Source organism: Chamaea fasciata, unplaced genomic scaffold, assembly GCF_029207755.1.
Source record: "Chamaea fasciata isolate MVZ Bird 193981 ecotype frontalis unplaced genomic scaffold, bChaFas1.0.hap1 SCAF_10, whole genome shotgun sequence".
Lineage (NCBI taxonomy): Eukaryota > Metazoa > Chordata > Aves > Passeriformes > Sylviidae > Chamaea > Chamaea fasciata.
The window spans coordinates 3,641,023-3,663,658 of NW_027094095.1; the positions used below are offsets into that span (position 1 = coordinate 3,641,023).

General features: G+C 55.1%; 1 protein-coding gene across 2 annotated transcripts in view; it reads left to right on the forward strand.

Moving 5' to 3' along the window:
• The first annotated feature begins 473 nt into the window (after positions 1-473).
• LMX1A (LIM homeobox transcription factor 1 alpha) overlaps positions 474-22,636 on the forward strand; it is a 42,980-nt gene continuing 20,817 nt past the window's right edge. Inside the window, exons 1-3 of one of the 2 annotated variants that reach the window (XM_066193087.1) lie at positions 474-483; positions 793-907; positions 1,485-1,671. In XM_066193087.1, coding sequence (XP_066049184.1) covers positions 832-907; positions 1,485-1,671 — 263 coding nt within the window. In that variant the 5' untranslated portion in view covers positions 474-483; positions 793-831. Of the gene's footprint in view, positions 484-751; positions 912-1,484; positions 1,672-22,636 lie in introns of those variants that run through there. The other variant, XM_066193088.1, reaches the window with a different exon arrangement.

Genomic DNA, 22,636 nt, shown 5'->3' on the forward strand with positions numbered 1-22,636 from the left:
TTTTTTTTTTTTTTTCTCTTCTTCTTTTTGGCTTTCTAAGAAAAGAAGGGGGAAAAAAGCCAGGGAGCGGAGCGGAGCCGGGGCCGAGCCGTGCACCCCGGAGCCGGGAAGGGCCGCCGGCCCCTCGAGGCGTGGCAGGGCCGGTGCCTGCAGCCAGGCAGGAGAGCGGGGAGGAAACTTATTTCGAGTGGGGTGGAGAGGGGAGGGCAGGGGGTGGGGGTCGGGCAGGGAGGTATCAGCTCCAGGAAATGTGCCTTGGCAGCAGTCGGACGGGCGCTTCCCCGCAGGTTGGTGCGCTCCTCTCCGGAGCCGTCCAGGGAGCCGCGGCTCGCTCCGCACCGCGGGCAGCGCCGGCGGCGGGGAGGCGGGGGGGTGCGAGACAGCCGGGGAGGCCGGAGCCGCCGCAAGACCCCCCAGGAGCCGTGGCTGCGGACGCCTCTCCCGCCGGATCCTCTCAGGAAGGCACCGCCCGGGCCGCCCCAGGTAAGCGGCCGAGCCCCGCCGACGGCAGCCCCGCATCCTCCCGTCCCGCATCCTCCGCTCCGCGGCCGCGGGGGGCCCGGGTCCCATCGCCTCCCCACGTCGGGGCCGCGGGGCTGGGGGGCTGCTGCGAGCCCGGCCGGGGCAGCGGCTGCGCAGCCGGAACGGGGGGCCCGAGGGGTTCTCCTGTGGGGAAGGAGGAGGGAGCGCGGCGCCGGGGAGCGGGCGGGCAGCCGGGGCGGGGAAGCCCCGGCCGGGGGCGGCGGGGCCGGCGGCCGGGCTGAACGCGGTGTGTTCGGGCTGTGTTGGCAGGCGGGCGGCGCGGCCCCTCGCCCGGCCCGGCTCCCCACCATGCTGGACGGGCTGAAGATGGAGGAGAGTTTGCAGAGCGCCCTGGACCCCGCGACCCCCTTCTCCTCCTTGCTGGGTAAGTCGGGGCACCCCACTCCTGGGGACCCCATAGGGCGGGGCGCGGCCGGGCGGGCCCGAGCGATGGATGGGCACGGGGGGTTCGGGGGGCCCGGGGGCAGCTTTTCCCGGCTCGTTCCTGCCGGCCGCCGCTGCCTTCGCCCGGGGTGTGTCCCCGGCGCCCGCCTTGGCTGCTCCCGGTTCTATGCGCGATTGCATTAAATTGTGTGTCCCCCTCACTCCACTTTGTAACGAAGGGCTCTCCTTCGTATCGAGCAATGAATAATTCACTTTTTCTTTCTATCTTCGTTTTAATATCGGTTTCAAACGGTCGCTCCCTCTCTGAGCTGCGGCTCCGCTGCCGCCTTTCCAAGAGGAACGAAATTGGGCGCGATGTGCTCCCCCCGGAGCTGCCCTAAGGCACAGGTCCCTCCTGGATTTCGCAGCAGCTCCCCGCACACCCTCGTCCCCCCGCGACCCACGAGCCTGTGCGGGGGAAGCGAGAACCGCGGGACCCTCCGCCCGTCCTTCTCCCGGCCCGTCTCCCCGGCCGCCCTTCCCTCCGCCCACCCCAGCCCCCGGCTCCTTCCCCGCAGGCAGAGCCGCGACCCCCAAGTCGGTGTGCGAAGGGTGTCAGCGAGTGATTTTGGACCGGTTCTTGCTGCGCCTGAACGACAGCCTGTGGCATGAGCAGTGCGTCCAGTGCGCGTCCTGCAAGGAGCCCCTGCAGACCACCTGCTTCTACCGCGACAAGAAGCTCTACTGCAAGCTGGACTATGAGAAGTAAGTGTCGCCTGCCCCTCGGGGAGACCCCCCTCGCTCTGTTCTCACTGCCCACAAAGCCCCAGTGCCCTGCAAAAGCTTGTGGGGGGACTGGTGTCCCTCTGCTGCTCCCCACTTCCCCTGCCCTGTGTGTCCCAAGAGGTGTCAGCCCGCCCTTCCTGTGCTGCGCGGCGAGTTGTGCTTCTGCCCCGCGGTCTCGTTGCACCCGCGTTCTCCCCTTTTCAGAGGTGTTTTGTTGTGCTCACGTTGTGCCCTGGGAATTGAGGATGTTTTGTTGCGAGCCTGGGAGATCCACGGTTACCCCAGGGCTGTGCAGGGACGGGGCCAAGCATTTTCCTCTGCTTTATTTTCCTACGGAGCATCTGCAGGAGGAAAGTTATATCCTCCCTGACCTGGTCCTGGACGAGTCTATTATCCTAATATCCTCACAGGCAGGGAAATGCGATTGCTCTCCCCCTGGTTGGTGGGGAAACTGAGGCACCCAGCAGGAACCAGGGAAGGCCCTGCTGAATTCAGAGTGTTGACTGTCACACAGAGGCTTTTCCTGCATCCGGGTCTGTGATGGTGAAGAAATTTGGGTATTAAAGCTCCCAGCCCTGACGCTTTCCCCTTTGGAAGTGTGGGGTTGTGGGGAAAGACAATGAGAAAATTATTTTTCTTTTTTTAAAAGAAAAACTATTCCAGTGGGAATGGGGGCAAGGCTGCTGAGTTTTTCCTCCCCTGCGGCTGCTTTCGTTTTTTCCTGCTCATCCTGCTCTCGCTGTCCTTTCCGGACCCCACTGCCTGGCTGAGTTTCGGAGCTGTTAAATTTTTGCTGCCTCTGGGCTGGTTGCTTCTTGAGGAGGGTGTAGGTGGGGGGCCAGATCCCTCGCTGTAGCGATAGCACGGCAATCGTAGCCCTGCAATTTAATTCCCTTTTTTAATAGCAGAAAACAGTGATCGTTGATGCTCACATCCCTGGTCTTCAGCTAGCTGGCGAGCGTGCCAGGGTCTAGCCCAGCTCCAGGCCTTTTTAAAGTTGGGGTTTTGGGGTTTTACTGTTTTTTTCAGGGTTTTTTTCCCTCTTTTAAGTCCCGTATTGTGGGTCTGAGTTTAATCACTATGGATACAAGGCAAATTGAAAGCAGAATTTGTGCGCGTGACCTTGTTTTCAAATGTTTACGAAAGAGCGGAAGAATTAGCTGCCGTGAGAGTGGAAAGGAGAGAGCTGAGCTGCGCCACAGGGTGGATTTTTGTGGGCAAAAATTTTGTTGAGGTTGGGTGCACTGCTTGTTTGTCTGTAGAAATTTGGCTACTGGTTCCCATACATTTCCAACACGATTTAATTCTCATTTTCTGCTGTATTGGTATTTTTGTTTGGACCATCAAGGGGAAATTGGGGTGAGTGTCACCCAGAAATGCCTTTCCAGCTTGCAGCACATGTGGATTTTACTCCTGACTGCAGCTTACGAGCTCTTGAAGTGGCTCCAACCTGAAACCCTCCTCTGATGTCTGTTGGCCGCGAAAGAAATTGGTGCCGCAGTTGGCTTCTTGCTGTGCCCATCTATCTCCCTGTTGGGATGGACGAGGATGATTGAGGGGAAAAAAAGTCACAAATTTTTCCTAGGGCCCAGTGATAGCACCATTTTTCCTGGTTATTTCCTGGTTGTGTTTGGGGTGGCGACTTTCGGCCGAGCCGGGAAGCTCAGGCTCTGCGACGGGCGATTTCCCGAGATGTGGTGGTTTTAATCCTGACTCACTGCTGGCCTCTTCCCCTCCTGCTCCTGCCTGCCTCTTGCCATCGTGTCATTGTCCCCTTGCATTTTATATTAATTATGTTAGCACGGGGGTGCAGGTTTGTGTCCCTTCTCTTTTCATCTGCCCTGCAGCACTCTGCTGTGCCGGTGGTGCGACCCCTTACCTGGTGATGGCAAGGATGCAGAGTAGAGTCCTAAAGAGCTGTTCCCTTTGGGCTCTGCTGAGCTTTATGTGATACTCTTTATTTACCAAAAGCCCTTCTCTCTTTTCCCAAATGCCCGTCCTGCCTTTGGACCGTGCATTTTCCTGGGTGCAGGAGCACTGTGCCTGCCTTGGCCGCGGTGCCGATGCCGGTAGCAGGGATTTGAGAGCGAGATGCGCGGAGGAAGAGCCGCTGCTCTCAGGCTGAGCTCATTATCTCGAGCTGGTTAATTATCACAAGTGACTGACACTCCTTGCACGGTGGAAAGCGGCCGATCCTCCCGGTGGCAGCGGCGTAGCCGGGCTCCGGAGGCCTCTCCGTGTGGGAGGGCTGGGGGTGTCTGCGTGTGGAATGCTGGGGGTGTCAGGGAAGTGCTCGGGATCCAACCTGCCGCTTTCACGGCGTCGGTGCTCTGCGATTGCGTTTGGTTTTGTTGTTCTGGGTTTTTTTTTTTTAATTGAAAGAAGGGATTTCTCTTCCAGATGGTGAGCGTTGGGGTGTTTTCCCAGGGACGAGTAGGTGCAGAATTTTCCAACACGTCTCTGCGCTCTCTGTTTGAGCTCTGTTTGTGACAAGGCCGCAGAGGGTTAATGAGGGAGCACGAGACGGCAGCTATGCCTTCGGTTAAAAATACACCCATGGAAAGTGTTACGGACAAATTTAAGCGAGCATCTGACTCGCTGGGCTCTAGATATCGAGGAATAATTTGTTAAAACACATGTTTTACATTTCTATGTCTTTCACTAAGAGGAAGAACTTGGGAGAGGACTTGGAAAGGGAATGGATTAAAGGCCGAGGGTGCCAGGTCAGGTCTCGGCATCTCTTTGGGGTACCACGGCGCAGGGCCCGTGGGCGGTTCAGATGGTGATGCTGTCTGGGAACTTGGGGGTCACTCTTGGAGCAGTTTCCCCAGTGCTGACAGGGAGGACTCCTGGAGAGGGACGGCTCAAGCCTGTGCCCCTGGGACAGCGTCTATTTGGAGCAGAGGACGTTCGTTACAGAACATCCCGAATCCCGCGGCAGCCCCCGGCGCTTGTCCAAACCTGATAAGTCTCAACTATGACAAGGTTCAGTCTTCGCCCTGGCCGGCTCCCCGACTGCAGAGCGGCCCTGGGGATGTGCCCCGGCTGTGGGGCCCCTGTGGTGGTGGTCAGGAGGATGGGCTTTTGTGGTGGCGAATTTGGGGGGGGCAACACCAAACCTGGCCATAAACAGGGAAGCGATGGGAAGAGTAGGGCTGCTCTGGGGCCTTAAAATCTGCATGAGGACCGGAATAGTTGAATCACCCCTCTTGCCTAGTGGTGTTTCACAGTAGGTTTGCACAGGCCAAGCAGAGCCAGGGATGCAGGGAGGACCTGGAGGCATGGGAAGATCCCCACTGCAGGTTCTGGGGGCCGGGAGCGCTGACAGCGGTGTGGTCATGACGGGGGGCGCAGCTGGGGAGCGTGGCGACGGCGGGACGGCTTGGCACGTCCCCAGCCACGGCGCAGAGCCCCGGCCCCAGCCCCGGCTGGCAGGAGCAGATGGCCAGCACATCTCGGAGCAGGCCTGGCATGTGGGCGCCGGCAGTGGAGGGGCGGCTGCAGCCCCCGTGCCGCCACCGCCGTGCCGGGCTCCCCGGCCGAGGCAGGCAGTTGTGTGATGCTCGCCCTGTCTTCGCACGGCTTGATGGCTCTGTGCTGCTGCCAGCTTCCGCGCCGTCATCGCAGGGCTCTCCTTGCCTGCCTCCAGAATCCCGTGCTCCTGGAGTCGCGGGCTTGTGCGGGCGCTGGCACCTTCTCCTTCGTGAGGTAAAATGTGAAGTTGTGTCCGGTTGCAAAGGAAATAAATAAAAATCCTCCCGCCCCCCCGGTGTGCACACAGAAGAGCGCACGTGCAAAGGAACTCGTCGGCGTTGGGTGTTAAAATCACACCCGGCGCCTTCGCATGGGGGATGAGCGTAACCCTCGGCAACGTGGTCCTGCCAGGCCAGGATGGACCTGCGGCCTCGGGGTAGCCTCCTCCCTCCTGCTGGAGGCTCCTCTGGCAGCTGAGGAGAGAGGGGGAAGAGGTTTGGAGCACGGTGGCTGTTTATCCTGCCTAACGTGGGTAATGGATGTCATTGCGCAATTAACTGCAAGTCCTGGCGCTGCTTCCCCAGCCCGGAAGGGCTGCGAGGGGAATCATTCCAGATGGATCCGATGGAGGTGGTGCTGGACACTTCAGCACAGCTTGGTCCCACTGGCTGGAGAATTCCTGTGGTGTGATGGGCTTGTCCCGGTGGTTTGCAGTCCCTTGCCTTATCTCACTTGGAGAAGTGGGACTCCCTGTGCTTTTTGTGGCTGATGGGAGAGACCTGTCTTTTCAGAGAGCCACAGGTCAGCTCAGCTGCAGTCCACCATGTTATCTGGAGGCCTGTTTCCCTTCTTGTAGGGCATCCTGTGGAGAGGATGATGCTGATTTGGGTTTCTCCAGCTGGCCAGGCACTGGGAGCAGTCAGGCTGGCCTGGATGGGGTAGCAGAGCATATGCCAGCTCTGTGGCACAACGTCCCTCTCGGCGGTCTCTCTTTCCCCATCTCTCAATCTTTCCCTCTGGTGCTTCCCATGCTTTTTGCCTGCTCTCCATCCCCACCTAGTACCTCATGTCCTGTAGTGAACACCTCCCTGTCCTCACCCACACCTCCTGGAGGAATAGTACTGACTCCTTGTGGGCTGGGAGGAGTGTGGCTGTGGGGCAGCTGGATCCCCACCAGGGACACCATGGTTGGTACTGCTGGGCTGGGACCTCCTCTTTTGCTTTTTGCTATGAAGTCAACTTTTTGTGCTGGAAGGGAGTGGGAAGGCAGGGAAGCAGCAGGATAGAGTGAGAGGGGTGTTACAGAGGCTGCTGTGGGATCCACTCTGCAAATGCCAGGCAACCAAACCATGCCTTGTCTCCATCTCCACCAAGCCCTGTCCTCTAACTCATGGGGCTCCCCTTTTTCAGAGGCAGCAAAAGAGAGAATTGGCATCTTTCCCCTTCTCTCAGCCCTTAATTAGATTTGTCTTACGATTAATGTTTCATAGGAAGGCCTGGAAGTGAGTGAGGTTTGGCAGATTGGGAGCGAGGCAGTCAACTAGACTTGTCATCTCTCCCTCCATGGTGGGGACAGGGGTGGCTTTGGGGTCACCCCAGTGGCAGCGGAGACTGCAGGTCAGTACCTCAGAGCCACTACCTGAGCATCCTTGGGGCTCCTCATGGTTTCTGCCATCTTGTTTTGGACATACTATGGGGTTTTTTTTTTACCTTTTTTTCACCACTCTACAAGCTGGTGCTCCCTGATCAGCCCCCGACGGGGCTCTTAAAGCTGTGGGAATTGCTTCAGGTTTTTGCAGTCCTGACAAAGGCACCAAAGAGAAGTGGGCTGGGAAAGAAAGAGGGGTTTGTTTCGTTTTGATGAGAATTTTGTCTCCACCAGCTGGAGAGACAGCTGGGGTCCTCTCCTGCCCCAGCTCGCCAGCCCTCGCCTCGCCGGTTCTTCACCTGCTCGCAGCCGCCAGGCGCAGGGAGGGATTTAGGGAGCCAGGGATTTCGGAGAGCCCACGGTTCGGTTTCCTGCTCGCTGCTTCCTCAGGGAGCCTTCCAGCAGGGTCTGAACCTGATGGTGTGGCCACTGCCAGCTGATTTGGAAGCGGGTGGCGGTGCTGGGTGTGAGCTGTGCTGACTGACGGCTGCCCAGCGTGTGGGCAGGATTTGCCGGTGGCTGCGTGTGCTGCTGGGGAGACTGATCTCTGCTGGCTGTCCCCATCCCCACTGGCAGCAGTGGGACGGCCTCAACGTGCCCAAAGCCACAGCAGTTTCTGATTCTGATGCTGCACGCTCACCCCAGGGTGTGGCAAGGGGGACTCCAAGCCCCCCCCCCCCGCCTGGGAGCAGGAGAAAAGGGAATTTGGGGTCTAGCGCTGACCTCTCGCTGATGAGGGTGCAGGTCGTGCTTGGGGCTGAGAAGTGGGAAAACCCAGCAGTTTGGATCTGGATTCACAGTTCCCCACTTCTGGTGAACCTCGTGGTGTGCAGCCAAGGGGGTACCCAGCGCTTGGTGCTGGAGCATGTCTGAGGAAGAGGAGGCTGCCGCCAAGGTGGAGGGGGGTGGGAATGAGAATCGTCCTGGGTATTTTTATTCTCAGGATGTTCTTTGTCTCTTCATACTCTCTTGTCTCTGGCTCATGCCCTCTGCAGATGCAAACACAAAGCAGGGATGGGGCCTGGGCTGGAGGACTGTGCCTTTACCTGCAATTCAGTCAAGCACCTCCTCTGTAGCAGGAGTGAAAAAGATATTTAAAGCAGGGAGAAAATATTTGGATTTTACTAGGGGAAAATACTGGGGTCAACCCAGCTTAATTTTTTTTTTTTTAGTATAAATGCGTTTTCATGAGAAATTTGAATTTCTGTATATTTGTTTGAGATTTCAGAAGGGGGAAGGTGAGGGAAGGTAGCAGCGCTTTCTGTCATGGCAAACTCTGTGACAACCCACAGTTTTGTTCCTCAATATTTTTATCCTGGATGGGGTCCTGCTTCCTGGCAGAAAGAATCCAGCTGGTCTGCGGTTATCTTCTGCTGGGGTTGTTAGCCCTCAGGGGCAAAGGATGCACCCGTGTTGTCTTACGTGTCTCTGCGAAACCAGCAGGCATCTCATTGCAGCTCTGTTTGAGGTTTGCTGTTTGTTTTTGTAGGTTTTTTTGTTGTTTTTTTTTTTTTAAGATGGTCAAACCTTGGTTGCCCAGGAGAGGGGTTCTGTAATTCCTGGCTTCCCACCTCAAATATTTACGGACAGCCAGATGCCAAAGCTTCTGCAAAAAGTGTGGGGCAGGCTGGGCTGTGCTGTGCTGGGGCTGTGCAGGGCACAGTGTTGGGCTGATAGCGCCCAGTCCCCTTAATTTGGGAGGTTTTCTGTCTGGTGGCTCTGTCTTCTTGCTTCTCTGGGATTTTTCTGGGGTCTTATTAACAAAAGACCACTTTCTTCAGCTTCTCAGGGATCCTTCAGGTGTTGAACATTTTGTGGGCTGGCTGGCTGAAAATGGGAGTTTCTCCCACAAAGGTTGGAGCTTTCAGGAGGGTGACGTGTGAGCTTCTGAGTACAGGGGTGAAATCATGTCGTGTTCAGTGCAAATCATTTATTTTCTCCTGCTGCACTGTACTTGCATGCACCTACCTGTTTTCAGTAGAGTGTTTCAAGTTTTTTGGGGTCAGGTCTTCTGCACTAGTGCCTGGTCTGGGTACCATGGACCACGGTTGCACGCAGGAGAAAGAACTAAGAATTGACTCTCACCCGTGAAATGGAACTGGAAATACAAATCTAGCTTAAAAATGCTTCTTTCATCATCATAAGTGCTTACAGCATGTTCCTGGGCGAGTTTGAATGCTGGATATGAATCCTCTGTGTCTCTCCAGACCTGCCTGATTTTTATGTCACGCTCGCCTTTGTGTTTTCCACCTCGGGCTACCTTTGGTGAGCCAGAGTTTGCGTCGCAGTTCCTCCCAGGCACAAATTGGCATGATTAAGGCACAGATTGATAGGAGAAGGCACAAATCGTGTATCCCAGCACATCCCAACAGGCAGCAATGTCACAGGGTCCCTGTGGCTCTGTGGCTACAGGTGAGTGGTTCTCCCTGCCCTGGGACATCCTGCTCTTCCTCAGGCCGAACGCCTGGAAGAGCAGAGGATGCTGGAGGATGCTTCCTCGGCCAGTCCTTGTGCTCTGCGAGCCCATCAGGGCTCAGCATTGATCCTCCCCAGCTGTCTCCCTGTCACTGCTGTCCCTACATTGTCTCTGCTGCTCCCTACCCCTCTCCTTCCCTCGTGGGCTTCATTTCCTAAGGCGGTCCTTGACAGCGGAACAAATCCCTTTTCACGGGACCCGCGCTCCTCGCCCCGCTGTCCCCCGCCCCCGCCGCCACCGTGTAAAATCCCCCTCCCTGGTGTGTCTGCTCCTCTGGAATGACAACCACCATCTCAGTGGGGTGGAGAGCCCCTGAAATCCCTCTGGGCAAGGTTGCCTGCCCTGTAAGGGAGCAAAGTGGGGTCTTAAAAGCGTAAGAGGCGAGGGCGATTCCTGGAGAATCCATTGTTTGGATGCAATTGATCTCTTTGGGAGGTGCATCCTCTCCTCTGATGTTGTGCTTCAGAGGTCCTTGGATGGACCTGGAGCCTGTGTGTCCAGGGACTCCTTCCTTCCTGCCTGGGGCCAGTGGGGCCATGCTGTAAGTTAATTTTTCACTGCACAGCATCGCCCAAGGTGGCTGAGCTGGAAGAGGAAGGTGGGAATTTTCTCTTTGCTGCTGAAAGCTCGGGGTAGCTTCTGGCTGGAAAAATTTGGAAAGGAGAGAGAAACAGGTTAAGGGACCTGAAGGCAGTTTTCAGCTGCAGCAGCTTTTTTTCTTTGAAAGAGTTCTTGTTGTCATTTCTTGCCTTCAACCCCTGCCATTGTAAAATCATAGGGATGCTTTTGTTGGCAAAATTTCTGCTTGGAATTTGCTGGCCCCACTAAGCCTTTAATTCTGGAAAACTGCATCTTAGCTATGAAAAGGGTTATTAACCCCTGCAATGATTTATCTAAATGGGTGGAGGGCAATGTCACATGTTTGCAGTGGCCTCCACAGGGGTGATTGAGATGAATAAATTCACCGTTGCTGCTAGTGGAGGTGGGCGTTTGTTGAGGAACAGCCCCAGAACTCCTCCCTGATGATTTCTGTGTTGAGCCTGGATTGGAACTGCCCTCCCACATGCTTCTGGGGCGCCTTTTCTGGGCATCGTTTCCATTTCTGATCCTGGAGACTCAGCAGGAGAGGAGGGAATGTCACCTGTGCTCTGTTGTCAGGTGTGTAGGACCCCAGCCCTGTGCTGGGTGCTGAGGAGGGGATGACAGCCTCCTTTCCCCTTACAGACCACTTTCTGTAGGTTTCTGCAAGGGCTGAAGGGGAGAAAGAGGATTCAGCTCAGCCAAAATCTGAATTGCCCCATGGAGATGCTGAACTCCAGGTTTTGGCTGCAGGGAGAGCAAGATGTTGCTCACCTGAACAGTGTCCTTGAACCCAACCATCCTCTGGGCTTGGGTGTTTGTGGACTCTGGAGTGCTGGCTCAGGCTTTTGTGTCTGGAGTCTCACCTGTGCCAGAGGGGTGACCAGCTGAGTTGGTGATGGGGAACTGAAATCCTGAATTATTTATATCTTGGCATCTCCTCTGCCCAGCAGCTCTCAGGAGCGGTATCGAGCAGACCCTTTTAAACATTGCTTTGGACGTGGGAGCTTGGCTAGGAAATCATTAAGTGTCTGAAACTTCTTGATGCCTGCTCAGGTGGATGCTGCTCCTTCCCTCTGCACCCGTAATTATGAGAGGCTGAGAGAGCAACCTCAGTGGACTGGCGTAAAAGTTTAATGAAGCTTAAAGTCTTGTAGGTCGGGCTCTTGAGTCTGAGCTTGTTTCTGCTCTGGATCTGGGAAGGAGGGTTAACCAGAAAGGAGGGAGAGGCTTCCTGCATGCATTACCTCAAGGACATTAAACCCCACGTTGATGGGAGGAGCTGTTCTGGAGATGGATTAGGAGAAAGTAATGAGAGAAGACATCAGAGATGGGTGAAAGTGGGTGAAGGGCCCTACGTGGTGAATGCAGCTCGGGGTGAGATGGTTATCCTTGGCAGTGGGAAAGCTGCCTGTGACAGGGACAAAGTTTTTCTGGCCTCTGCTGTGCCAGATGCCCTGTGTAGCCCCAAACCCAGGCGGTGCAGGTGGGTGGGTGCTGGCATGCAGCAGGACCTGGGTGGCCCAGGCAGCTCCTGTGGGAGATGCTGCGGGCTGGGAAGGGTTGTTGGGACACTGGTGTGTGGGGCACAACAAGTTCCATGGCATTGTTTTGTTTCTGCGTGGCCAGCCAGGGCCAGAGGCACTCATGCCACCCATCCTTACCCCAGCAGGAGGACGTGAAGTGATGAATCTGGCTGCTAAACCAGAGGCCCAAATCCCAGCTCTGCTGGGATGGCCCATCCCCATCCTCCAGAGGAAGTGCAGTTTCCCTGCCAATAATGTCTTTATGCTATTTCCAACCACATAACAAAACATCCCAGGAACTCCCTGAATCCTTGGCTTTTAAAGTAAGTATACCCCCACCTTGAACTGATTTATTTTTGCCTGTTTTGGCACTTCTGTCTCCAAGCATCAGCCGTGATCCTCCCCTCCCGGGCCTGATGCCTGGAGAGCACCATTCTCAGGCAGAGCAGCCTCATTTTGGGGTGATGCTTTGCAGGTCTCCTTCGTCAGCCAAGGACGTGTATCAGGCGCATTGTGGGTGAAAGGTGCTGATGAAATGACACCCAAACCCACGCCTTCCCCTTTAGTTCCCTGGTGCCAGGAAAGTGCAGCAAAAGTCAACCAATGAAGCATCTTGCCGAAGCTGCATTTTTTTTTCCATGAGGATTAGTGGTTCAAGAGCGGGGATTTTCAAACTGACAAGCCCTTGGCAGAGAAATAATTACAGGCTTTTTTATCCTTTGTATTTCCTAAGTAGTTCTAAATAACTTTTTCCCTTGAGGCATTTTTTTAAGTCTAAAATATGGGGGGGAAAAAATGTGAATTTCCTTAGTGTCCTTGAAAATATGCAAGATGTTTGTGGAGACCATTTAAGTTTCAACTATAAGGTTTTCTGCGTGCGTTTTTCGCTTTAACCACGTCCAATCAACCAAAGTTTCTTGGCTGGTGATGCTTCAGAAGTGGACCTTAGGAATTGGAGATGGAGGGAGATAGATGTGATCACTTCTTGGCCATCTCAGGAATGCAAGTTTTGCCTCTCCAGTATATTCCCCAGGGTCTTTTATCCCACTCCTTGCTGTAAGAGAAGATTTCTGGGGCTAGTGGAGCGGGTTTTTCCTTGTCAGTGTCTATTATTTGATTCCTCCAAGGAGCTGTGTATCCCTCTGGGAAGCCATGGCCATCCCCCTTTCCTCAGCATCCTGCAGCATTTCCAGGGGCCCAGCTCTATCCTCTGCTGGCTCCTCTCCTTGCCTGTACCTCCATCCTCAGTGCTTTGCCCAGTCTTTTTAATTTAAAAAAACAGACAGCATGATGTGAAAAAAAGCCTCCTGGGAGCAGCTGGAGGCAGCTCCAAGACACACACATGAGCTTGTGCCTTTTATCCCTGGAAAAATTCACCTCCTGTGAGTTTCCATGGGAGCCCTTAGCATGGAACCCTAATTTTCTGTGCTGCACCATGTTTTACCGTGCCTGGAGCTCTTTTTACCCCCGCTCTTTTGCCCCTCTTGGAGGAGCCTTCTGGAGGGTGCTGTCCCAAATCTCAGCTATTCCATGCCTGACCAGGTATCCATTCATCCCTAACACTAAAGCGCTGCTTGTGATGCCAGGGGGAGCCTGGGAGGACCTGCTGGGGTTTGCACTCGCTGCAATATCACAGGGCAGTGCTGGGGCTGCGTTATTGCCTCTGCTGTCAGGGCAGTGCTCCCCTGGGATTGCTGCTGCAATATTCCTGCCGTGGGCAGGCTGCTGTTAATAACAGCACTGCTCTACCTTGGCTTTATTAAGTGAGGGAAGCCTCCTTTCCTTACACCCCAGGCACATCAGAGTCTGGCCTTTAGGATGAGAGGGAAGGAGGTGGGAGAGGAGAGGGGGGAGTGTTTGAAGTAGAGATGCCTGGCGCAGAGCGGGGAATTGCCAAGGTGGGTGATATCTTGATGAGGACCCTCTGCAAAATCCCTCTGTGGGCTCTGCCTGACTCACCCCACTCCTCCCAGCCCTTCATCTCCCTTGGTGGTTGGAGAGTGGGGTGATGAACGCCTTGTTTTCCCTGTTCCCCCTTCTGCTGAAGACCTTTTTAGGGCACTTAAATTCTGGTTGAGCTAGTGAGGAGGCCACAAGGTAGCTCCGGGGCTCACAAAAGTCCCTTGTGCCCTGCAGATGTAGCAGGTGACTCTGCAGGGGAGGACATGGTGCCAGGAAGGAACCTGCCTGTCCTGTCTCTCCGCTGCCTCAGCCATCATATCTCAGGGAAAGGCTTTGGGTTTTCTTTCCTCAGCTTCCCCTGTCCAGACGCTGCGAATCCCACTAAAACTTTTGACTGAAGCAGGGATTACGTGCTCGGGTTTCAGCCCTTGTCTGCAAGTGGTGTAAACTTTCTGCCCGAGCTCAAGTGACATTTTGTGGGAGATTGGAGAGTATTAAGTGTTGGTCCTTGCAGATATAAATAGCCGCTGGCCCGACGACATTTTCTGTCGTCTTGTCACTGCTCCATGGCCTCCAGGCTGGTGCTCCCAACTTGGGCTTTGCTCATCATCAGGTGCTGGGGGCACCCAAAGCCCCTGGTCCTGCCCTGAGCATCCTCATCTGCCTCCTCAGCAACACCTGGCCAGGACAGGGGTGGGCACCGGGCACTGCAGGGCTGAGGCCAAACTCGGATAGGAGCAGCAGGTCCTGGTTTAGTGTTCCCAGGGGCTGGAAGGAAACACCAAACCCAGGATCCCTCTTTGCCTGGAATCGAGGGTCCACATTGCTCATTACTGCAAACCTCGGTGCTAGAGCGGGAGCTCTCCTGGTCCAGGAATCCTCATGTGCGCACACGTGGCCTCCTGTCTGTTTTTCCCGTTGCTGTGTTTCCGAGCTGATGTTTTTATCCCGAGGTTACGGCCGGAGCTGGCTCGCAGCCCTTCAGCAGCATCGTCAGAGCTGACTCTTGCTGCTCCAGAAATGCGGGGCTGGGGCCGGGAGAAAGGAAAGGGAAGGGGAGGAGGAGGAGGAGTGAGAGGCAGGGTCTGGCTTGCTGCTGAGCTGTGACCAGATCTGCAGCTGGGAGAGGCTCTCTCACCCTGCCTGGCCTGCACCTTCCCCAGCTCTGCTGTGGAGCAGCATCCACCTTCTCCATCTCCAAAAACAGCCGGTGTGGCTCTGGGAGAGAGCATGGCTGGGAGGATGGCAGCAGGGACAAGTTCTCTTCCTGGTGAACCTCTCTTCCTCATGGCTGCGCCAGGAAGTCCCCTGGTACTGGACTTCGTGGACTGGGCATCCTTTGAGGGTGCCTTCATTCCATTTGCTTGTTCTTCTGAGAGACGTGAATGATTCTCATCATTCACCCCAAGGGTCACTTCATGGGGAGAGCTGCACAGTCAGGCTGGCTTCAATGCAAATTTTTAATTGCAGTCCTTAAATTCCTTTCTCAAACAAGCGAAAGCATTTGGGAGCAGCATCTTTTTCCACATTCCCTTCGCTCTCTGGTTCAAGGCCCACCTGCACCTGGGGGTTTTATCATCTTGCCTGGTGTCCTCCATCAGCTGAAGCATCTCTCCCTCCAGAAGCAAGGATCAAGGTTCTCCTCGTGTGTCTGGAGCCAAACCAATGCGGTGGCACTTGGCCACTCACAGGAGTGGGCGATTCCTGAGGCCCTGCCAGGAATTCTTTCAGTGGGATTGGGAACGCTCTGGGGTGTTAAATTTGTCCTGCACTGTGTGAGCTCTGAGCAGAGCCTGCTGTGTTTTGTAACGGGTCATCCGATGCCGGCGATGGCAGCCGCCCGCCCTGCGCTTCAAGGTCAGAGCTGGGGGCCACAGGGGCAGCTCCTGGCTGCAGCCCTTCCTGCCTTCTGCGTCTCTCCTGGGCTCTGCTCCCTCCTGGGGCAAAGCCTCTGTCCCCTCAGGGGCTCAGGCTTGGAGCTGGAGGCTGTTTACCCCCATCTGGTGAGGCTGCAGCCCTTCCTGTGCCTCCCACCAGGCTCTGCTGTCTTCTGGGGCAAAGCCTCCAGCACCTTGGGAACTGAGGCTGTTTCCTCCCATTTGGAAAGGCTGCAGCCCGCGTCTCAGGATGTCTCCTTGCAGGATGTGCTCCTGGGATGCAAACCCTGCCCGTATCTGGTGTGCCCCCAACACAACCTGCAAACCACTGCCCTCTGCAAGAACTTGAGCAGGTGCAGCTCCGTTTCCTGGGAGTTTTGCAGCATCCTGCCAAGGACAGGACCTTCCAGGATTCCTATAGACAGTATCCCCTCATTCTCCTTGCCTTAAAAGATGTCCCAATAAGGAATTTCTCTTGCTGAGGAAACTGCTGAGTAGAGAAGGACCTGGCAGAGGTGAGGAGTGCAGGGTCTGTGTCGTGATGAATAATCAGCGATGCTGCTGCCTGCTCTGTCCCAAGGCTTTGAACCCCCCACGGGAAAGCACATCCATCCCAATGGGAAAAGGCTCCCATAGTCTTTATCAATAAGTAAATGTTTTAGGCCCATCATTGTATCAAGGAATTAGAAGGGACTGTTCGGATAGGCCGTTAAATAAGAATTAAAGGTTTCAAATATTAATGGGCAATTGGCCCCCACGAGTTCTCTTGTTACACAAACGTTTCATTTATAATTGGGACCCAAGCTGCGATGTGCTGAGAGATGCTCAGGCTGCAGCCTGCACACGGGGGTTAACGTGGTGCTCTCTCCTGCCAGAAAATAATAAAAGCCAGGGACTGTCTAGGGATTGTGCATGAAGGATTAGGAAGAGGATATGCACGGGCCTGTCTGCAGCTGGTTGAAGTCTAGTGCAGAGGGGTGAGCCTGGAAATCATTGTTTTCTGATGGCTGTGAGGGGGCCAGCGTGGAAAGGGATGTCTCCTAAAACCTGGGGATCTCCACAGCTGGCTGATGTTTTCAGTGGGAGGCAGCGAGTGGATGCTCTCTCCCTGAGAGACATCTGTGCTGGCCAGGAGGGAGGAAGCACTGTGGTGTGGATGCCCCTGCCTCTGCTTTCCAGGTGTTGCACTTGTTCAGCGTGAGTGGAGGATGCTGAGCTCAAGGGATGGGTTTTTTTGGTCAGTGGAACGTGCTGGACTCTGGGGAGCAGAGTCTGGGGGTTTTCTGTGTGCGAGTGGAGCTTGCTGGGATCTGGGGAGCAGGGTTTCTGGTTTAAGCAGAAGATGTGGGCTCCAGGGACTGGGTTTTCAGTGCGATCAAAAAATGCTGGGCTCCGGGGAGCACGTCTTTTTTTTGTGTGTGTGTGAATAGACTTTGTTGGACTCCAGGGACTGGGTTTTTAGTGTGAGCAGAGGATGCTGAGCTCCAGGAACCAAAGTCTTCCACCTTTCTATCAGATCCACGGGTTCTACTGGGGTCCTGGCTTCATCCGCAGCATTATCTGTGACCTTTTGGCTTTTGAAGCTGCAAGTCCCAAAGTCAGGGAGTTCAATGAAGTCCTTGCCTAGAGAGGAAAAAGCCCGAAGATGTTGGGGTCTTGTGTTTGTTTGATGCTGGCAGTGCTGTTCCCTGAAATGGTCACCTCGGGCTGGTTCAGGAAGCTGGAATCACAGCTCTCCAGGTCAGAGGGAGCATGAAGATTTCCCAGCATCAGGTATCCACCATTAGGGATTTACCTCTGCAACCACCTCGCTCGTGGAAGGTGCCTGCTGAGATGGAGGCATCGGAATTCCCCGGGGCAAGTCAGGCCTTTATGGCCCTCACCCAAGACAAGCACTGGTTGCTTTTGTGGCAACAATTAATTGCTTCCTGAGTTTAAAAAGCATAAGCAAACTCTCTTGCTGGGGAACGAGTTACCTGGCGCGTAAATGCTTTGCCATTAATGCCTGGCTGACCCTGACGATGATGCAGGGACCAGAAGAGCTTTCAAAGAATTTACCAGAAACCATTTCAGGGGAGGTTGTGTGTTGTAAATCCTGAAGTAATGGGATGGAGGGAATTAGGTTAGATCATAGTTTGCAGAAACCGAGCACGATTCCCCATCCAGGGCCTTGAGATCATCGGAGCAGCGTGGTGAGGGGAGGCCCCCATGTGTCCTCAGCCACTGATGAGTGAGTTTACAACCTGGAAAATGAGATTATCGGAGGGTTTGTTTCACATGTGACACTGGGGAGAAAAATGGGGTCCTGTTCCGTCCAAAGGTGTATTGTAAAGCCGCAGGGGTTCCTGAGGGAGCAGCCCAGACGGGGCTGTTTGTGTTGGGTCAAGGATGCCTAAGGCTGCCAGCATCCATTGCAGCAGCACGGGGGTGCCTTGCAGCCTTTTGTGGGGGTGTCTTAGGTGGTCCTGTGCCTCTGATGAGCTCACCCCAGCTCAAGATGTTTCTCAAAGATATTTAACTGTTAGAGCAAGGGAGGTGGTGCCTATCTCACTTTCACAACCTGCCCTGGTGTATAATCCATCTCTCCTCTCCTGCCATGAGCTGTCCTGAAGATGTTTCTGGAGGGGCCCAGCCCCTCCTTGCCAGCTCCCCAGCTCGGGGACAGGGCTGCTGAGCTATTTCACAGGGAGATGCTGGCACGTGGGGCTGTTTGCTGCCTGCCCCCTCCAGAAATGCCTTTCATTTGCTTGCTACCTCCTCTGCTTTGCTCTTCCTCAGCTCGCCCCACACACCGGAGGGATGGGGCCAGGCCAGCTTGAGGGATGCCAATGGTTTGTTTCTTTTTTTTTTTTTTTAGCTCTGCAAACAGTGTTAAACCGCTCTCATTTGAAAGGGCAGGTGTGGGAAAGGAGCTGTTTCGCCTGCAGCAAAAAAAAAAAAAAGTATTTCCCAAATCCAATATCTATGCAATGAGGGTACCGTGGTGGGAATTAGACATCCTTCCATGGGGCAGCGCTTGCAGGGAAAACAGTCAGAGGCCAGGCTGCCTCGAGTCCTAATAATAGTCTTGCTGGCTGCCGGGGGCAAGGCACTGGGGCTTGAAAGAGCAAGTCTAGTGGCTGATATTTGTCTGCCTGTTGATGTTGCTGTAGCAGATCCCATCCCACTTGTCCGTCTGTTGTGGAATTGCCTGGCGCACGCAGGGGTCCGTGATGTTTTCAGGATGCCAGCACTCTGCACTGGGGAAGGTGTGAGTCTAAATCGGCGTAGGGGTGTGTGTTTTTGCATTTCACTCTTCTCCAGCAGAAGGACAGAGTTCAAAGGGGTTCAGGCTTTCCTGGAATAGGAAATGGCGGGATCCACCCCGAAGCTTTTTCTCCTCTTACCCAGAAGAGTCCCACCCCAGCCGGGAAGCCCTGTGTTCAGCTGGGTGTGGAAATGGGGATGGAAAAGTCGATGTGAGGACTGTGCTCCACTCCTACAGCTGGTCTTTCTTCTTGAGCACGTGTGAGGTTGTGTTTGATCTGGGTCTGAGCTTGGGGTTTGTCTTTATTCTCCATTTAAAAGGGGGGAAAAGAAATTCAGGAGGCCCCGGCAAGATGGGCCTGGAGCAGGGTGCCTCTCCCTGCGCTCAGCAGGCGTTGGCGTCCAATTTTCTGTCTCACTTTGTTAAATGGACCTGTGAACCAAGTTTCAAGCCAGGATTGCAGAGGCGAACGCCCCGTGGCCGGATTGCAGGGTCTTGCTTAAGCCAGCTCTGCTGGGCTTCTCCCCGCAGTTCTCCTGTGAGGTCCCAGCTTCACCTTTTCACCAGTCAGAAGTTCCCCAGGGTGGCACGGCTCCCGTGGGGGGGCTGGGTTTGCTTTCGGAGGCAGGTTTTAATCAGCCTCAGAGATGCTTTCTGAGATAGGTAGTTAGAGGTGGGAATTACCTTGTGATGGCCACAAGGCTGCCTTGAAAGCAGTCCCTTCCTTTCTCCCTCTCGGGAGGTGGTTTGGAGGGGCCTTTCCATGCTGGCAACGCACAGGGCACTCCTGACGTTCGCCACCCCAGGAGGCATCGGCCCACAAGGTGTTCAGCGGGTGACATCCGTGGGCCTCAGTGGTAACACCCTGTGGAAATAAGCGGGGAGAATCTGTCAGCGGTTGATTCCCTACCTGAGGGCTCTGTGTGGCTTTGATTTGGGCTCTGTCCCTGCTCAGATGGTTTTCCTCCTGGAGCATTCCTTCCCCGCAGGCTTTTCCCAGGGACTGAGGCTGGCTTTGGCTTTCTGCCCACACGTACACGGCCTTGTGGCCTGTGGTGGTGATGTCACCATCGTGTTTCAGCTTTGTGTGAGTCCTTTCTGACCTCTGCATCCCACAGAGGACTTCCAGGGACAGAGGAGTCGCCGGAGGAGGAGAGATGCTGTAGACACAAGGCCTGGTGGCCTGGTGTGCCACATCCATCGCTGTCTCCAACCACCCAGTGAGTCACATCCCGGCCTGACTTTGGGGATCACCAGAGGCAGAGAGTGCCAGGTGTAGATTTTTTTCTGGGAATAGGGACAGAGAAATACATCCGTGTTTGCAAGCCACTGGAGACATCTCTGGAGGAGGAGGAGGTGTGGAGGTGCTTGGCATGTAGCTTGTGGAGGGGCTGGGGTGAGTTTTGGGGACTTGGAGTCCCCTTTGCACTGATGCTGCTGGGAGAGGCTGTCTTTATCTGGTGTTTTCCGTTCCTTGGCTCAGCAGTGGAAGGTGAAGGGTTCCCCTGCCTGCCCTGGCTGTCAGCAGGGCTGTGCAGGCAGGACATGGGAAAGGGAAGGAGAAGAGGATAACGCCCCAGCCGCAGGCCCTGGCCATTTCTGGACGAGTAGGTCATCTGGGTGTGGGAGGGGAGCTGGTGTCCAAGCCAGCCCAGAGAGGCTGGGATTGGGTGTATGTGTGATTTGGGGGAAAGTGAGAAGGGATTTCTTAGGGCGAGAGGAATGCAAGTTTCCTCCTTCACATATGTCTCCTGTTCTTCCAGTTTGCAACAAAAGTCATCAAATTGCCCAAGACCTGGCAGCAGGGACAGCCTGAGAGCAGCCCACAAATCATGGAAAAGCTTCTCCCCTCCTCCCTGCCTGCTTCCAAGTACTCAAGCATCAGGAACCACTTCAGCTCCCCTTTGGGCAATAAAACTCTTGCCCCTTCCCGATGTGGGGCAGCTGCACAGCCCCAGAGCTCTTGTGTGCTGAAGCACTGGTCCTGGAGGGTAAAATTTGGGCTTTCCTTTGAACTGGTTGTACTTTTAAACCTTCCAAATGCACCAGGGAAGTGCTGGAGTGCTCAGACATCCGGGGTGACAGCAGTTGTTTGGAGGGGACACTGTGACTCGACTGGTGTGACCTTCCTTGTCGCCAGGTGCTGGGGACAAGTGACAGTGACTCAGGTCCTGCCTGGATTATCAGGCACTGGGAGAGCAGACAGGAGCTCCCAAGGATGCTCAACTGGGGAGTTTGGTGGTGTAGGGCTCTAGCTGAGAGGCAAAGGAGCAGCTGAGTCTCAGGATGAAGGGGGGTTGAATGGGCCCAGCCCTTTCCTGCAGTCCTGCTGGCTGCTGCTTTTTGTTTGGCACAAGGAGCTGTTGGTGCAGCAGAGCTGCAAAGATCAGGCAAGGCTGTCTGAACTCTCTTCTTCAACCCCTGCATCTCGGGGATGGGCAGAGTCCCGCCTGCCATGGGAATGGAGAGATTGGGATTGCTGCTGGAGGGGGGCTTCATGCAGTTTCCTTTGTGTCTCCCGGGACACCCAGAGCTGTGTGAGAGAAGCTGCCACCCCACCATCCTCCCCACAGTGAGTGCGTGCATCCTGTCTGGTTTTGCATCCACATGGTTTGTGCCAGGAGGTGCAGGTCCGTGAGGATCCCTGTAAGAAAGGCACTCTGCTTACCTCGTTTCGGACATGTGAGTAATGACAGGATTTTCTTAGGAGAAAACAGTTCTGTTCAGTTCACTATTTAGACTGGCGGTGATGCCAGGACTGGAATCACCAAGGTGTCCCACCCTCAGGGTCCACCCTGCATCCCATGTCCCAGTTATGGGGCAGTTTTCCCTAGGGGATCTGGGGGCGTTTGTGGTGTAGGAGACAAGGGAGGCTTCAGCCTGACAGGGATCAAGGGCATCTGGCACATTATGCTGGTCAAGAGAGGCTGTGCACTGAGAGCTGCAGGCACTGTGACGCTCTGCAGAGGAGGAGAGGAATTGCTTCCATGTCCAGCTGGGGTATGGGGGTCTCCTGTTGTCTCCATTAGCTCCGCACACCGACTGCTGTCCCCCTGCCTTGCCCAGCCGGGGGGAAGGTGACAGCTCTGCCACCTCTCACCTTCCCACGTGTGGCCAGTCCACCTGGGAGCCAGGAGGGGAGATGTTTGTGCAATGGGGCTCCCACTGTGTGTGGGGGAAACAGCTCCAGGTGAAGTCACATTTCATTTAGTGGTTCTACTCGGGATATTATTTTTTCCTACAAGAAAAGCCCACCCCAGCAGGATGCTCTGCCACCATGAGGCGTTGGTCCTTCTCCCACTGCCTGGTGAAGCCATGCAGGCTGCCCTGCTCCAGCCCCAGGACCTGGCTCACAGAGAAGCAGGGGGCTGCCTTCCCTTGTGCTCCCACACCGAGCCTCTTTCTGCTTCCCTGCTCCTGCCTTTCTCCTCCTCCTCCTCCTCCCGCAGCATCTGCTCCGGATGTTTTTTCCCTGAACTGCAGAAGCTGCATTTTTCCAAGCTGAATTTCCTTTGTTATTTTTTTTTTAATCTCTCCAGGATCCCCTTCAGATTGCTTTGCTCCCTTCCACCCTCTCCGGTTTATTATCTTCTACGAATGTTATTAACATGCTAATTAACATCCCTAATTGCAATTGCCAATGAAGATGTCAGATAGGGGTGATGCTAGCCCTGATCCTTCACAGCACTAACCCTGATGCTTCGCTGTTTTTCCCTGAATCCTGTGGGTTGCTCTGTAGCTCTCCCATCATCTTGGTTGTGTTCCCTAGTTTGGTTTCCCAGAGGAACGCTCACGTGTGTGAGATTGCTCCCCTAGGATAGACTTGCTGAGACTCATCACAGGGTGCTTTATAAACCCCCCCAGGGCCAGGCTGGTGACGGGTGCAGCTCTGAGAGACACTTCCTAGCTGGTCCCAAGGCTTTGCCTCAAAGGCAGGGTCATGACTGGCTCTCCACGGCGGCTCCCTTGGGAGGCAGAAGGGAAAGGATTTTGGAAAGTTGAAGGGTGGCATTTGCCATCCCGCCTATACACTCAACCCCCTGGCTGCTCGGGCACTGTGCAAAGGTCTTCCATGCCTATAAATAGGCAGAGAGGTAGGCAAAGAGATGGGAAGATGGGATGAGGACAGGCGGGGAGCCAGCCCAGGCCGGCATCTGGAGCTCTCATCGCCTTCGTGCGCACAAGGGGCGCAGTTTGTTCCGGCCACGCTGTTCT